The following is an 18,317-nucleotide window of genomic DNA, read 5'->3' as shown; positions in this document are numbered from 1 at the left end:
ACAGATAATTCATAAGTCTTAAGTGCAAAGAGACTTGGAAGTTCCGATCCAGGATTTTCTCAAAATAAGCTTGCAAGGTGAGTCAGTAGTTCGGAATGCAAATGCAATAATGGCATTTATTTTTAGAGAACTTGAACATAAAAGCAGGGATGTACTTCTGAGGCTCTAAGAGGCTCTGGTCAGATCGCATTTGGAGTATTGGGCCCTATTTCTGAGGAAGGATGTAGTGTCCCTGGAGCGCATTCAGAGGAGGTTCACGCAAACAGTCCCAGGAATGAAAAGCTTACCAAAGGAGGTTTATACTCAGTGGAGTTTATTGAAACGTATAAAATACTGAATGGTCTGGACAGAGTAGATGTTGGGAAGATGTTTCCATTCGCAGGGGAGGCTAGGACGAGGGCACAGCCTGAGAGTAAAAGACCTTTTAGAATGCAGATAAGGAGAAACTCCTTCAGCCAGAAGGCTGTGGAGGTCAGGTCAGAGTATATTTCAGACTGAGATAGATAGGTTCTTGAGTATCAAGGGGACCAAGGGTTATGGGGAGAACGTGGGAAAATGGGGTTGAAAACTTATAAATCATGATTGACTGGCAGAGCTAACGTGATGGGCTGAATGGCCTAATTCTGCTCCTATGTCTTATGGTGTTAATTCTGACCATGCTGAGTGATGTCAGAGCTAATCATTTGTACAAAAGGCTGAAGCATTGTAGCAGCATCAAGAAACAGCTAAAAGTACTACATGCTGTAATTCCAGAACTTGCCACTAATTGTTGTAGTTCTTGAACAACTACAACAGCATTTGTACAAAAAAGTGGAAAATTATCAAGGATGTCATTGAGATAGAAATGACAATTTCAATCCAGCCAATTTCTGTACCATTCGGTATCTCTTCATTCAATCAGTAAAGTGATGGAAAAGATCATAAATGGTAGCAAACAGCATTTCCTCACCAACTGCCTCCTCACTGACGCTCCATCTGTGGTCCAACAGGAGTACAGCTCTAGATCTCATTACAGGCTTGATTCAAACTTGGACTAAAGAGACAAATTCAAGAAATTAAGTGTAAGTGACTATCTTTGGCATTAAAAAAGCATTACGGAGAGTGGCATCAAGATGTCCCTGTTGAAGTTGGTGGAAATCAGGGGAAAACTTTCCACTGCATGAGTCATACTAAATAAAAAGGAAGTCAAAAGTGTGTTGCTGGAAAAGCACAGCACATCAAGCAGCTTCAGACGAGCTGGAAAATTGACATTTTGGGCCTGTGGGCCGGGCGGCTGAGAGAGAAATGGGAGGAGGTGGGGCTAGGTGGGGGATGGTAGATGAGAATGTAATAGTTAGATGAAGGTGATAGATAGAAGAGGATGGAGTGGATAGATGGTAAAGACAACTGACTCACTGAGGCCCTTGGAGAGAGACAACTTCTTCAATGTCGGCATCCTTGGAAGAGGCTTCGCAGTAGGGTTTAAATCAATTATGAGAAGGTGAGACTGCAGACAAGCCTCATTCCTGATGAAGGGCATATGCCTGAAACATCAATTCTCCTGCTCCTCGGATGCTGCCTGACCTGCTGTGGCTTTCCAGCAACACACACTCAACTCTCATCTCCATCATATGCAGTCCTCACTTTCTCCTAAATACAAACAAACGTGGATGTGTTCATTGCACATAAATGATCTCAGCTTCATTAATGATGGAGGTCCTTAGGGTCAATTCCTAGCTTAAATTACCTTCAGTTGCTTCATTAATAGCCCTTCCTGCGCCATAAGGTCAGAATTGGAAATATTTGCTGATGATCAGTGCTTAGAACCTTTCACAATTCTTTCTATGCCCACATGCTTCAAGACAGCACTCAGATTGGCCAAGTGGCAGCAAGTATTTTTCAAGTCACATTAGTGCCAGATAGCAACCATTTCTAAACCTTCTGCCCTCTGTATTCAATGCATTAACACTGTCAAATACCTCATTAACATTGTAGGGGTCAACTCTGACCAGAAACTTTACTTGACCAGCCTGATAAATATTGTGGCTACAACAGCAAGCCAAGGATTCTTCAGGAGGTGACTGACCAAAGCCTATCCAACATGGACAAAGCACAAGTCAGGAGTGTGATGGAATATTCTTCACTTGCCTGGATGGGTGCAGATCCAACACTCCATAATTACCCATCCACTGTGGAACATCACAGCCTCAGTGCCTATGATCCACAATGCTTTGACCAACAAGGACAGCATACAGATAGGAACACCATGTTACACACCATTGTGACTTTATTATTGCTGTGTCAAAAACCTGAAATTTCTCCTTAACAAACACTGTGGCTTTATTCTTCAGACTGTTACAGCCCAAAGTGGCAACTTATCACTAACTACAAATGCAATTAGGGATTATCAATAAATACTCATCTTGCCACTTACATACATCCACTGATCGATAAAATATGTAAAAATGCATCAGCATCAGTGGAGGTATTACAATCTACAGCCTCCAGTTAAACCATGTAATGATTCATGCTCATCGTCAATTTCAGAACTCCATGGTTCAACAGAACTCATGGGCAAAAAATAAATTCCTGTGACATTCTGCCATTATAAACACTGGACAGAGGAAGGGTGGTGTTCAGGAAATAGGAAGGAAGGACTGAAGAGATGAAATTATGGAGCAGAATTGAGAAGTCAGCCACAGAACAGATGTAAAAGATTGATTACAAGCTGAAAAAGTAAATTAAAAAGTTGTCCAGATGTTTTCTTTATTTAACGTTTCAACATTTTATTAAAAAGAGCAGCTAGTCCAGGTCTGCTCCACTTCAGCTCCCACATCACACTGTACAAAACCTGATCAGTAAAAACAAAATTCCACTTTGATAACAGAGTCAGAATTTTGAATCATACAAACCAAGACCATATTGATAAATCAACTAAATGCATCCAATTTTGTAAACTGCAATGTGTAACTTTATTAAAAGGTTTTATTTTAAAATTACAGAAATTAACTTCCAGTGGTCACATTCCCCACTAGTGAACATGTGGAGGTGCCTAAAGCAGGTGTAAGGACAGTTACATGTTTCAAGTTACAAGACAAAACAGCAAGAGCTGTTAGTGTCAAATTCTGAAGTAAATTGGCTCGGCTCAATAATCAAGAAAATGACTCCCTGCAATACCCCAAATCCAATTCTGCAATTAATTTCAAGGTAGGGGAGCTCTCCCTGATGTCCTGGGACCAACAATTATCCCTCAAGTGTTATTAAATAGATCTGATTATTATCCCAGTAATGTCATGCTTCCAATTTGGCTACTGTGTTTCCAGCGTTTCAATATTGTATACATGTCAAAAGTATTTCATTGACTGTAAAGTGTTGTAGGATGTCCTGGGGTGTTGCATAATGAAAGCTGTTTCTTGCTTTAAAAAGGCATCTCTTGCCAATGAATGGCTGTTATTTCAAGACATGCTGAGAAACAACCTGTGGTCTGAACAATGGCACCGCAGAATGATGCACAGTTTAACTCAACAAGCCTCAGGGAAACAAGCTGCAGTAACTAATAACCACGATGGCTCACAAGGAAAGTTAGAAAGATCAGATTCTAAAAGTGTCGGTATTCATTTCCATGTCAAACATCCCCTTCATTTCTTGAAACTAGTAGCTTCAAGCTAAGACACAATTCCATTACACCCAATAATACCCTGTTACAGTGATCAGTCACAAAAAGTGAGCGACAGTAGGTTTTCGGCCTGGAGGAAGGATCCAAGCACAATTCTGTCCTCACTCGAATTCACAATCAGGAGGTAGGAACTCTTGTTTATCCCACTAGGGCAGAGGATTCTTCGTATGGTCCCAAATATCAGTTAATTTAACACAGTTCAAGGTTAAAATGGATTTTGAATTCTAAGGCTTGTACCACATCATCCACCAGAGAATCCTTCCAGTATTAAAAGGTAATGATCTTGCAATTTAAACAAGTTAATTCTTACTGCAAAGGTCACTGAAAAAGGAGTTAACTTTCACAATTAATATCAAAGCACTGAGTAAGGAAAGTATTTTTTGCTCAGATCTATTCGATTCAACCAAAGCACCTGGAGGGTGGGAGTATAACGAAAATGTCAATAGAACAGGTAAGTTAGGAAATCATTTCAAAATCTTAGGTGATAAGAACAACAGAATCCACAACCACATGTAATTTGAACACCTCCCATCTCCATACCTTGGCCTAGGAAATTCAACAGGATTGTCCTGATTTACTTAAATTATTTTAATGAATATATTTTTTATTTGAAAGTACACTCATGGAAAATAATACAAATAAGATTGGAACTGAATTCAATTGAGTGGTTACCACATGTTAGATATCTGTCACTGTACCACAACCTTCAAACGTGGAAGACTAGGTATCTTTATGGAGGTGACTGTACAAGGACAGTTGGAAAACAGTCTTAAATGACAAATTTCTGGTTAATAACCATATTATACATTTGCTGCACTAATCCTAGCATATGTAAAGAGACGGTGAGCATTTTGTATTCCTCTTCATTAGGATTGTACAAACCCCAAACATCAACTTCACCCTTATTGCATTTGTTTCAGATTCTCAGTTTTTGCAAGTTCACCTTTTTGTTTTATTCAAATTAATTTGGCCAACTTTATTCAAGAGAGTAAAACTGCATTTGCAGAATATCATTTTAAAAATTGAGTGTCTTTAGTGATTCCTGCTACACCAGATCACTGCAGCAATAATACTCACCACTGGCAAACTACAGACATTCAGCAACCATGGTAATACTAACTCAGGATCATTCACAAAGCTGAACCCTCATCAGGTGGAGGGAGGAGGAAGAGGAAGAGGAAGAGATGGAGTTCTCTTTGGGAGGTGGGGGAGAAGAAAAGAGTGAGAAGAAGAGATGCGAGGTACGGAGCAGCTCGGGTAAAACCCTGTTGGTCTTACAGCATTAGCTGACTCTTGGCTTTGAATGAGACACCAGTGTGAGGCTATTCGATCATATGGTTCAAATTCCTACCAACAAAGCAGCACGTTATAACACACACCTGAAATGATCAAATAAACAATGCTCTCATGATTTGGCAAGATTATGTACATACTGCCTCCCTTTGAATTAAAAATGCAATTGGAATTTTGTTTACTGTAATGAACTTTACCTGTACACATATAGGCAGCAAAATGTTTACAAAAGACAGAATGCAAACACAATGATCACTGCTCCTCTGCACCTCAAATCATTTGAAGAGAATGTGAGAATGTTACGTTAATTATCATTGGCTTGGGTCATTTTATTAGAGATACACTTTAGACTTGAATTTACATCATATCACATCTGATCCATTTAAGATGTGATGTTACATAAAGATTTCAAAAAGTGTTGGCAGACAGCTGATTTCTTTTTAAATCAGGTGAAGGTTTATGAACCTGTTCTTTTTGAAAATCCCACAATCACCACAAGTTTTTAATCCATCAAAAGTCTTTCCAGCCAATATCCATAAGTCAAATTCCAAATCAATGCAGATGCTCCGTGGTTCAAAATACCAGACAGCATTTAATTATACATTACCAGCCACTGAAGATCTGCAACCTTCTCCAAACCGAGAATCGGTTTTATCTGGCAAATTAAATATTAATTTTCCACTGTTCAAAATCTGCAAAATCTCATTATAAATGCAGCATTGTTTGGGGTGTAAAGTCGGTCCGGACTTTTTTTTTTAAAATGTGAAAAATCTCACCAACCCTTCCCCAAATTACCTTCATTCTTCCTCGGAGCTTTAATTTCTGGGCTTTTATAATAAAGAATGTTTCAGTTAATGGGGATTTCACAAATATTCTGAAGTCTCGGTACAAGAGTTGAAATTGGGAACAAAATACTGCTCAACATCACAGCCAAAAATTAAATACTTATTCTGCGAGAAAGATTACCGATCATTGGCAAAGAGTTAACAACCAGTGCAATCGGGCGCCTGGATAGCCCATGACATGCAGGATTACTTTAAACTGCTGCATTTTCAGAATCAAGAAACATTCTCTTTATTCTTAAAAAAATAAAAGAACCTTTGATAATGTGAAGTTGTGGGATTGTGGAGCTTTATCTGCTGGTTTCCCGCCTAAAGTAATACAAGTTTACCTCTAAACATGAAGATAAACCATAACTGTAAATAAATTGTACAAAATTGTCGAGTGAAAGATTTTCAAAAGACCAAGTACAAGCAACTTATTCACACTGGTCACATCTTAATCAGCAACCCACACACCTAATGCTTTTCCATCTTGTTTGCAGTTTAAGCCCATCATCAATGTTAGAAACTAATTACAGCAAAGCAAATAAAAATCATTTTCATATGGATTTTTATAAAAACATCCACACCCATAACAATCCACCATAAAACCCAGGGGTTCATTTGGTTCCAGTGGTGAAAGCGGATAATGAAAGGAAAAAGAAAATCAACTGTGACAACAAGAAAATGGCTGGACAGTTACAGTAAATCTACATCTTATGTATTAAACTAATTGTAAATTTTCATAAATCCTCCACAGAAACGCACAGCCACTTTGAAAAATAAACTGTAGAGAACTACTAATGTTCCAAAAAGCTGGGCAATCTATGTACAGCACTGCCAACAAAATAAACTGCTTACACACTGTTACAGAAATGCTTTAAAAACATCAGGTGGGCTTGCACATTCGTCAGATCCCTTTGTACAGTTGATCTGAGCTGATTTGGAGCATTAAAAATCCCCTACATTGCAACTTATGGCCTCTGCAAATTATTCTTTTATACCCATGGACTCCCAATATTGTACTACAAAGGATTTTATATAAACAGCAGTAAATGAAGACCAATAACACAGTGCGTGAAAGATTTTCAGTCAAGTGACAAAGTATTAAAAGCTGTTGTGACCAGATCCTTTTCAGATTGTGGCTCCGATGCTGAACTTCTAAAAGAGGCTGCTACACAACCCTTCGGACTTCAAAAAACCTCTTCAGGTAGTAGATCTGTCCAAGAGTCATGGCAACTAGTACCAGAGCTTCAAAGAAAGACCAGAGGACCACTCTACTGTTTGTGTTGTCATTGACTGTGGAGAAAATATGATAGGATTAAACAGGACTGATCCAGTCACATAACTAATAATGTTACTGTAAAATCACAAAAAATCATATTCAGATTGGCATCGCTTATAGTTTGGTTTGTAATCAGGGGATTGCACCAATTTGTTCATTTCTGATTCATAAATTCTTGTCATCCTTCCCTTCTTCAAACTAAAATTTGGCTGTTTGATTCTTGTGTACACTCTCCTATAAACAGCACTTCAGTAGCTTTTTTTTTTAAAAAGACTGCCACTTCATAACAAGTTTTTAAGATGGACACAAGGACTGACTTTCCTCTGTTCCTTCCAAATAGGAATCATCTCTGAACATGGAATGACGTGATAGCCAAGTGGTTACAGCAATGAAGTAGCACTGCAGAGGTTTAAAATGATGAAATTGCATTTATTGTGGGTGGATGTCTGAAAAAGATTAGCACAAAATATGCCACACTTTTATAACATCCCCATCAGGGAACATAATCTGTACAACCAATAGACAAATGAACACAGGAATAGCAGAAGACCATTCAGCCTTCAAACTCATTCTGCATTTTAGTGAAATCATGACTGACCTGCGGCCCAAATCCATATATTTGTCTCTGCCTCATATCTCTTAATACATTTGCACAATATAAAAATAGCCAATTTAAAATTGATAGTCGGGGCGATTCAAGATGGCGGCAACCCAGTAGGTCTGCCTGCGAGTCCTGCACCAGAACCCAGACAAAATGGTGCACCCACCGTCCCTTTATTACCCAATGTGGGAGAAATAGTTATCTTTTTGATCCCTGGAATTGTTCAGTGTTATTTTAAATTAGTTAGGAAAATGATCAAAGTGAAGGGACCTCGAGGATTGCAGCAAGCAGGGACCCTCCCTGGAACGGACACACCCATGGCGGCAATGTCAGCCTCCACGATCATCCCAGGGATCTTACCTCTGGAGCAGAGCCTGGTCTCGGAGTCTGTGAAACTCCGAGAGAAGATCGATTCAGCAATTGAGGAGATCCAGGTCAGGCTTGAACCGATCTCAATCATGCTGCAGAAGCATGACCAAGTGATCCAGTGTCTCAGGCAGTGTGTCAGGGAGGTTGAGCTACAGGCCGTGGCCTCCGAAACTGCGATGGAATCCTCAGTGGGTCGGGTCCAGGCTCTGGAAAAGCATTAATGGACCTTGGAGGTACAGGTCAACAACCTGGAAAATCAAGGCCGTCGGAAGAATATCCGTCTGGTGGGGCTTCCAGAACGATAAGGCGGCCAACTTGTCCGCTTCTTGGAGCAACCACTATTGCAGTTTTTGAAGCTGGAAGTCGAGGCAGGCCGGATGGGGGTCAAACGGGCCGCAGTGCGCAGGCCTGGATCGAACCAGAGCCCCCGGTCCTAGTACGACACCAGCACTACAGAGATAAGCAAATAATGCTGGATGCCCCTAGAGTACTCGGGAAGGATCCACAGTCTCTGATATACAAAGGATCATGAATTATGCTTTTCAAAGACTTCTCTGCGGTTGTGATTCGTAAGAGGAAGGCCTTTGATGAGGTAAAAAGGCAGCTGAGGGACTTGAATATCCAGTATTCCATAAGATATCTGGCAATATTATGTTTCAGCCATGGAAGGAATTTTGAGTCACCGGAAAAGGCTTTAATGCTTCTTGGATGCTTTAAAACAGATTGGCTGGCTTGAATGATATGGACAATAATGTTTATTTTGTGTTTCCCTGGTTGTCGGTGGGTTGTCGGTGTGGGGGGGGGGTTAAATATACATGGGGTTTATCTTATTTTTTTCCTTTTTCTCTCTCATCTCCCTTCTCTCTCCTGTCCTGTCACCCTTTGTTCTTTTATCATTTCCTTTTGATGTTCTCTTTGGTATGGGATGGGAGGTGTGTGTGTGGTGGGGGGAGAGAAGGAGTGTTATATATTTCTGTTCTATCAGGGGTACCTAGGGTTACAGTGTGGATGGGACGGTTGAGTGCCCACTCTTAACTTTCTTGTTACAAGATTTGTGTACTTTTTCTTACTTTGTGTTGTCTGGGACTGATGCATGGCTTCAGCTATAAGGAGCCACGGAGGAGTTAGTGCGTAACATGTTGGCAAGTTGGAAAATCTCCTTTCATTTGTATTATATGTTGGTATGTTGTAAAAGGAGCTGCTAGAAGTTTTGATCTGGTAGATTTGCAAGTTGTATTTTTAAATTTATATGAACTGTTTATTGTTTTCACTCAGCACGCTACGAGAGGGGCTCTTCCTTCTGGGGGGGGTCACAAACCATTTCGGATGGCTATGGCTAGCTATTCGTTTAAATGGTGCACCTGGAATGTTATGGGGAGTCATTCACCAATTAAGAGAAAAAAGATACTTTCAAGCCTTAGAAAAGAGGGGGTCGATGTAGCCTTGCTGCAAGAAACACATTTAACAGATAAGGAGCACTTGAAGTTGCAGCAGGGAGGGTTTGGACAGATGTTTTTCTTGTCCTTTAATTCAAAAAGTAGAGGAGTTGCTATTCTCATCCGGAAGAATCTCCCATTTCAAAGGTTAGACCAAATTACAGATGAACATGGGTGGTTTATAATTCCTACAGTTTTAACACATGAAGAGGAATATGGGATTATGAATGTATATTGCCCCCCGGCACATTCCCTCAAATTTTTAACATATGCGCTTTCCAGGTTGATGGCCCTTGGGGCACGTCACACAATTATATGGGGAGACTTTAATAGTCTTATTGACCCTGAAGTGGACCGGGTGCCTAGGGGTCTTGCAGGTATCCAGGCAGTTGATGGACCTGAACAGGGAGCTGGGGTTGGCGGATGTGTCGAGATGTCTTCACCCTTAAGGTAGGGATTTCACCTTTTTCTCTAATCCAAATAAGTGCAATACAAGACTGATGTTTTTTGTCCCACTGACCTTTTTGAATTCAGTGCTCTCTTGCAGAATATGGAACATAGCCATTTCCAATCATGCGGCAGTGTACATGGGGGTCAAGGCCAGTGGTAATGGGATAGACTCCCGGCACTGGCACATGGACCCTTTCCTCTTGAAGGATAGCAAGTTCTTTTAGACATGAATTTGGATACAGCCAATAATCCATTGGTGCTCTGGGAGACTGCCAAGGCCTATGCATGGGGTTTGACTAATTTCTTACTCAGCGACCCAGAAGCGGCAGTGGGGAAAGCAGCAGCGTTTGCTCAAGACTCACCTGAATGCAACTGAGTTAGCATACTTTTACAGACCGTCTGTAAACAAATTGCAGTGGATTACAGCCCTCACGGCTACTTTGAATGCTCCACTCACTGAGACAGCAAAGAGGGAAATCTCTTTGCGAATCAGAGGTTATTTGAGTATGGTGATAAATCGGGTAGATATCTAGCGTACCTGGCCAGAAAGAAGAGTGCCCCCCAATCTATCACATCCATCAGGGAGAATGCTAGTACTCTTACTTGCAATGCCAAAAAGATTAATGCAGCGTTTAGGAAGTTTTACTCTGAGCTGTACCGGTTTGAGGGCTGTGAGGACAGATTGTTGAAGATGGAGTCCTTTTTTAAGACCCTGGACATTCTGGGTGTAACTTCAGAGCAGGCATCCTTTCTGAATGCCCCCCTGACAATCTAGAAGACAGCTCCAGTGTGGTAAAGTGACATGCCCAGACGGATTTCAAAGTGAGTTTTATACGGAGTTTTAAACATGCTGGCCACGCCACTCTTGGATATGCACTGCCTCCCATCCTCTCAGAGAAGCAAATAATTTTCTTATTCTTAAGAAAGGGAAATCCCCAGAGGATTGCACTTTGTACAAGCCCTTATTGTTACTGAACATGGATTTTAAAATTCTATCGAAAATGCTGGCATTAAGATTGGAGAGGGCTTTACCTTTCATTGTAAAGGAGGACCAGACAGGTTTTATCAAGGGTCGTAGGTCTACTAATTATATTAGAAGTGTATTAAACATGGTCCAGGTATACCAGCAAGGTTCGATTCTGGGCTTGGTAGTCTCCTGGATACAGAGAAAGCATTTGAACGGGTGGAGTGGCCATACCTCTTATGTACGGGAGCGGTTTGGTCTTGGAGGAGTTTTAGCCAAGTGGGCTACAGTGTTATAGTGACCCAAAAGCAGCATTCTCATGAATAGTATAAGGTCGGATAATTTTAGTATCAGCAGTGGCAGCTGATAAGAGCCCTCTCTCGCCACTATTATTTACATTGCTGATTGAACCGCTGGTGGAGGTCATCCGGAGGGATCCCAACATAACTGCCCGGAGGTAGCACCAGACAAGCACAAGATCACCCTCTATGCGGATGATATGCTTCTCTTTTTAATTGATCCGATAACATCGGCGCCCCGTTTGATATAAGCGATTCATCTATTTGGTTTGCTCTCTGGATATAAAATTAATTTTAATGAAGTCGGAGCCCATGCCAGTGGCTGATTTTACTAGAAAATCAGAGTTTGGGGATAGAACCCATTTCCCTTTCAGGTGGTCACAGGTAGGTTTCCTGTATTTAGGCACTTTTGTCACCCTGGCCTTCGATCAATTATATAAAGCTAATTTTGTGCAGTTGCTGGAGAAGCTAAGTCAGGACCTTCGGTGCTAGGAGGATCTTCTGATATCCTCGTTGGGTAAGAATAGCTCTGGTCAAAATGAATATTCTTCCTCTTACTATATCCCATGCGAACGCTGCCTTTGATGCTCCCTAGGCAAGCACTACGGAGGCTTTACAGTTGGCTTGGATGTTTCATCTGGCATCAAAGGCGCCTTTTATTCAGCTGGACAAATTGCAGCTTCCACAGGGGATGGGAGGTTTGGATTTCCCGGACTTTAAGAAATATCAATTGAGTTCCTTACTATCCTATGTGGCTGACTTGGCCTGCCAGGACCTGCGGTCAATTTGGTTCGACATAGAGGCCTCCCAGGCAAAATGCCTCCTCATCAATTTGTTGTTTATGGTAGATGAGGACAATTATGGACTATTGCAGAAACCAGATTGTCCTTAACACGGTTAAAGCATGGAGAATAAAGCAACTGGGTGAGAGCAACTTACAAAAAAATTCCTGTTTCATTCCCATAGCAGGAATGTTAGGATTCTGGCTGGGGTCGATGGACTCTGACTTTAAGGTCTGGGAGTCTAGAGGAGTCTCCTGTTTGGGAGATTTATTTGACGGGGAGGTCATGATATCTTTCGAGCAGCTGAGTCGGAAATATGAGCTACCTCGGAGGGACCTCTTTCGTTACTTTCAGGTCAGGGACTTCATATAGAAAAAGACTACATTGATGGTTAGTCCCTATAAGTTGGATATGGAGAGGAGTGTGCTCCAGTCTACGGGCGCTCTCTCAGTCAACACCTTCTATCACTTGTTAGGAAGTAATGCTTCGAAGGACATTGAGCGGCTCTGTGGAATCTGGACTCTGGAATTCGGGGTGGAAATCTCATCGGAGGTGTAGGAGGATATTTGGGAGAACGCAAGGAAGATTTCGACTTGTAACAGGACGCAGGCTGGGCAACTGAAGGTACTCCACAGGGCTCATTTGGCACCGGAGCGACTTGCGAAATTTAAGACAGGAGCATCCCCAAATGTAAAACAGATGTTGGCACTCTTACTCATTGCTTGTGGTCATGCCACAAGCTTCATAGGTACTGGGGTGCCATAGCGAGTGTTTGGAATGAGTTCTTGGGAACTGAGATTAAGTTGGATCCGGAGTCCCTCCTCTTGGGTTTGCCAAATCTCCCCTCTTTGGACGTGCATAGGAAGAAAGTGTTTAATATTTTGTCATTCTGATCAAGGAAGAACATTCTAATGAGCTGGGTGTTGGAGAATCCCCCAGGACTTTCAGACTGGCATAGATTTGTGAAGCAGCACATCCTGCTGGACTTCCTTAAGAGTATGGTGCACCAGAAAACAGAACTGTTTTATAGAATATGGCGGCCCTTTCTGTTTCTATAGATGCAGACTTATCGGCTATATTGATCAGGGCCTTTGTGTAGTCATGAGGGCTATGTCTGGCTGTCCAGAGGACACTTGGGGAAGAATCCTGAACAAATACAGGTTTGCTTACAAAAGCTCCCAGTGGTGGGGAGCTTTGGTGGAATTACGTTGAGTGCAGTAATTTAACTGAATATAATTAATTTATCTTAGTTTAACATGGTTTAATTTAATATTTTTTCTTAGAATTATTTATTGAAGTTTTTTTTTCCTCTCAGTGGTTTGTGGAGTAGAATAGTAGTTTGTTTTCTGTTATTGTCATTATATTATATGGTTGTTATACTATTTTGTAGTGATTTTGTAATTTTGTAAAAAAATTAAAAATTTTTTTCTCATTAAAATTTTTACAAAGAAAAAAATTGATAGTCAATCCGACATGGATTACTATTTGCAAAAGTGTGTTTTAAATTTTCACCATCCTTTAGAGAAGTGTTTCCAATAGATATTGTTCCAATTTTTAGCTCATGCAGAGTCAGCACCCTTCCAGATCATGCATCAGGGACATAATTTCAGATAAGGGCTTGGCCGTTCACTGAGATTAGGAAAACTTTCTTCACTTCGAGATAGTGGTGAATCCTTGCAATTCTCCACCCCAGAGAGCTGTGTAAGCTCAAGCCAAGACAGAAGCAGAAAGGTATCTGGAGACTAATGATATTAATTGAAATATGGAAATATAGGGAGAGGTAGGCATTTAAGGTAGATGATAAGCCATGATCTGAATGAATGATGGAGCAGACATCATGGACTAAATGCTATCCTCTCTCCCTATATCTTAAAAGCAGAATCAAAACACCACTTATCTTTCCAAATTCTAGGGAATATGATCCTAATTTGTCTAACTCCACACCAATAACTTACTACAGTCTACTGGCTACCCCATTCTGTGGGACTGATTTTTAATAACCTCAGGCAAGTGGCAACAGGCCTTGCCTGTATTGTCCATATCTCAAAAATGAATCATCAAACCTGAGGTGTAAATTGTGCAAGCACGAGTCAGGTATGTGATGTGACATTAAATACATGTAGGGCATGAGATGCTCAGTCATCCAAACCAACAATTTTGTGTTTTGATTCTCAGGCTGTACCAGAAATTGATCTCAAAGGAAGCAGAAACTGGTCTGAACACGTGGGAGGAGTACTTGTGTTCCCACCCTGATGGTTAGTTAGTGACACCATCTCATGGATAGATTTGGATTTGGCTTCACTGCCCCATATAAATGGGCTGTCCACCCAGGGCCTCTTACCAGAGGAAATAGGAGATGTCACAGCCCGGGAATGAGTGTGAAAGCGAGCTAAACATGGCTCAAAAGAAAGGAAGTGTACATACTTGCTCTGTGTATCCTCTCACGTACTTCCATGTACTCTTGCTCATGTTTCACTGCTGTCATGGCCACAGCCAATTCATTGATCATCTCTTCTAACTTGTTCTGGTGAGCTTTATGAAACAAATAACAAAATCAGAATGCAACCGCCTCAAATATGCATTAATTTGTTCAGTCAGTTAAAGCCATTCCTCGTAGTAAACAGCCAATTTTCTGAAGCTCCAAAAACTTGTGAGTGGCTCGGTCAAAAATGGCCAACAAGACAAACTGCACATTAGTCTTCAATAACTTTGTTCATTTTACAAAATTTAAGGGACAATTTTGGAAGGTAAAATATCATACTTTTGAATAGCAAGTATCAGTTTCAAATTTTATGCAAAGTACTAATAGCTCAAAAGAAGAGAGCTCCATTACACTGTAGTAATTCATTAGTGTAATTGTGACATGCTTCAGCCTGCTGTCATTTATAAATGAATTGCATATTTTGATTTTAATGAGATAGCAAAATCAATGCATATTAAATATCTACTAATCTGATTAATGAAACTACAGTGATTAATATATTGCTTCCTTGTACAAAAAGTAAGCCCCCAAATAGCCACAATTAAAAAATACAAAAGGGACCCAAGATTGACTGCCACCCCACCTAATGGTTTAAAATAACAAGGTGAGTAAGATTATACATCTGGTTGCTGTGCAGTTTCATTGTAAACACTTCCAAAATGTCAGCAGCAACTCCCCATTTTCATACTCTGCCTACATATCTGGGTTAGTATTGTAAGCACAAACAGCCATAACACTTCATTGGAAACACTGACATTATGATTCCTCCAATGGTGATAAAAACAACTACAAAGAAGTTCCAAAAGCTCAATTTTGCAATCAACAGGAAAGTACAAAACAAAAATGAAGAGAGCAGAAAGAGACATTAAAATTGTTTACTGATTGACATACCATCCCATGTATCCCCACCACCTGAAGGAAAGGGTAAACAGAAGGACACGGGATAAATAAAAGTTCAAGATAAAGGAACACTTAAGTAAAAAAGGGACAAAGTGAAAAACAAGGTGCTTTTATATCATGCTTGTGCCTCTGGGATCTGGAAGTGTGGGTCACCTCATACTGTGACAGGTGAAGACATGTGGCCCGACGATCAATAGCATATCCCATAGCATAAAATACCTCAACAGGTTTACATTGCTGGCTGATCAAGACCCACATTTCAGAGTCCCAGAACCACTTGCACAGTTCTCGTGCATAACAAAAGCTTAGACAATCTAATCACAAATAATTATGTAGAGTAGAATGCTATAATGTACAGCTTCAAATTATAAAGAAACAGGATATTTGTCAAAATGACAAACAAAAGTAGTAAAGGTGACAATCACAATAAAAAAGGTATCTCAAGTGAAATCAAAGACTTTAACATGCAATAGGAAGCTTTTTTGTTCATCATTCAAATCCACACAAGGGAACCTTGGAGATGAAGAATTCTTTGTCAAAGAATAGATGCATTTAATCAGTTAATTCTACTTCTCCTTTGCCACTGGCATTTTCAAGTATTAATTACTTGGGTCAGAAAGTGTCATATCATAAGAAATTAACCAGACAAATACATAGGAATATAGCTGCAGAATATCACATGACTATTTTAAAACATCACTATTGTGTTTGAACCTGATTCGTCATACTAAACAAAACTGATAATGTAGTATTACACTATTGTACAGTATGTCAATACAATCTTCACATATATATCTAAAATTGTTTTTTAGGAAGAGTCACTCAACCTGGAACATTAACACTGATTTCTCTTCACAGATGCTGCCAGACTTGCTGAGCTGTTGCAGCAATTTGTGTTTTTGTCTTTAGATATATTGTATGTCTTTGATTTACATTGTTCAGTATTAATGTTGTGAGATTTCAATGGGGTTGGTATAAAGACACAGCTTTAATACATTTTCATTAATGTATTTTTATGTCCAGCGTGATTTTGGATCATGTGATCCAATCAATGCCATTTTAGAATGGCATTGAGCTGACTCCCACTCCAGTTTGTGGCTTTTCAGGATATTGCAACTTGAAGCTGCTGTCTCCCCCTAGGTAGCTTCTTGTCTCTTGCCATTTACCTCTCAACCTTCACCCACAGCTAGGGTTTGAAAGAGGAAACCAGTAGGAAGCAGCTCGCTACTACCCTCTTAAGAGCAACTAGGGACAGGCAATAGATGCGGCCCAGCCAGAGATTACTACATCCCTTTATGAATATTTAAAGAAAACAGGAATGTCAATATATTCCATTATATTTTAAGCTGTTTTATTTAGAAGATTTTTTAGCACTATAGAAAATTAAAGTTTACAAAGTTTTAATTTTTGTTCTTGATGAGCATGGTTCTACAGAATCTGATTTTACATTGGTCATACAGGAAAACTCTGATTCACTTTATATTATTGCATTTGAAGTTTCACTTTGAGGACACAACTTTAAGGAAGGAATTCCTATAAAATATCAGGAACACTGACATCTTTGTATACTTTCATTAAAATAAGCTGGAAACCAAATACTGGCTTGAATAGAAGGCACCATGAAACCAATGGCTGCTGTAAAAACTAAACCCATTTACTGATGTTCTTTAGGGTCAATGAACCTTATTCTGTTTAGTCTTATATGCAACGCTAATCCCAAGATGAATGTAACTGACTCTTAAAAACCTTCTGCAATTGCTTAACAAGCTAATCACTATCTCAAACAGTTCTTTGCACGGTTTAGGGAGGAGGCCCAGCACAAGTTTTGGGGCAATTAATTAGTGAATTAATATTGTCTTTAATAATTCTTAGGAGCTTTGCTTTCATTGCTTTTGCAGTAGCAGTGAAAATCAGACAGAAGTGAGAAACACAGGAAATGAAACGAATAATAACAGATACAAAGTGATGGCCATTTTAAAAAGTGAAATTCGTAATTAAATATCTGTGTATCCTTAACAAGAGCTGGAGCATGTGATGAAACAAGTCCAATAAAAAAGTTTTAAAAATTAACTCCACATGAATAAGAGAATCTGTGGTGCAAGATTAGTGACCGCGAGGGAAGAGCTGAGACAGCTGAACACCTTTATTTCTCATTTTCCCTGCTACACAAGAATATTCAAATGCTGAAAAATTTAGGTATATGAGGTTAATCCCAAACCTTGTATAAAACTGCAAATGTGATGAAACATTCCATGACTTTTGCTTCAACTGTCAAGAGCTACAGTAGGAAAAAGGAAATAACCAACAAAGCCCACCCCTGATGCGAGGTACATATCTCAGCCTCCTCCCAGTGAGTCAGGCAGCATCCAAGGAGCAGGAGAATCAACGTTTCGGGCATGAGCCCTTCTTCAGGAATGAGGAAAGTGTGTGCAGCAGGCTAAGATAAAAGGTAGGGAGGAGGGACTTGGGGGAGGGGAGTTGGAAATGCGATAGGTGAGAGGAGGTCAAGGTGAGGGTGATAGGCCGGAGTGGGGGTGGGGGCGGAGAGGTCAGGAAGAAGATTGCAGGTTAGAAAGGCGGTGCTGAGTTCGAGGGATTTGACGGAGACAAGGTGGGGGGAGGGGATATGAGGAAACTGGAGAAATCTGAGTTCATTCCTAGTGGTTGGAGACCATGACCCCACCTCCCACCACCAGACCATCATCTCCCAGACCATCCATAACCTCATCACCTCAGGGGATCTCCCACCCAACGCCTCCAACCTCATAGTCCCACAACCCCGCACCGCCCATTTCTTCCGCCTGCCCAAAATCCACAAACCTGACTGCCCCGGCCGACCCATTGTCTCAGCCTGCTCCTGCCCAACCGAACTCATCTCTGCATACCTCGACACGGTCCTGTCCCCCTTAGTCCAAGAACTCCCCACCAACGTTCGGGACACCACCCACGCCCTCCACCTCCTCCATGATTTTCGCTTCCC

At 40.6% G+C, this 18,317-nt stretch overlaps 1 protein-coding gene across 2 annotated transcripts in view; it reads right to left on the bottom strand.

Moving 5' to 3' along the window:
• Positions 1 to 2,748: 2,748 nt before the first annotated feature.
• tmed2 (transmembrane p24 trafficking protein 2) overlaps positions 2,749 to 18,317 on the bottom strand; it is a 22,510-nt gene continuing 6,941 nt past the window's right edge. The window contains exons 3-5 of one of the 2 annotated variants that reach the window (XM_043692645.1): positions 15,329 to 15,349; positions 14,380 to 14,487; positions 2,749 to 7,068 (exon numbers count right to left, since the gene is read on the bottom strand). In XM_043692645.1, coding sequence (XP_043548580.1) covers positions 6,944 to 7,068; positions 14,380 to 14,487; positions 15,329 to 15,349 — 254 coding nt within the window. In that variant the 3' untranslated portion in view covers positions 2,749 to 6,943. The remainder of the gene's footprint in view (positions 7,069 to 14,379; positions 14,488 to 15,328; positions 15,350 to 18,317) is intronic. The other variant, XM_043692646.1, reaches the window with a different exon arrangement.

The sequence above is a fragment of the Chiloscyllium plagiosum genome, chromosome 6, assembly GCF_004010195.1.
Source record: "Chiloscyllium plagiosum isolate BGI_BamShark_2017 chromosome 6, ASM401019v2, whole genome shotgun sequence".
NCBI lineage: Eukaryota > Metazoa > Chordata > Chondrichthyes > Orectolobiformes > Hemiscylliidae > Chiloscyllium > Chiloscyllium plagiosum.
This window is presented reverse-complemented; position numbering and strand designations above follow the sequence as displayed.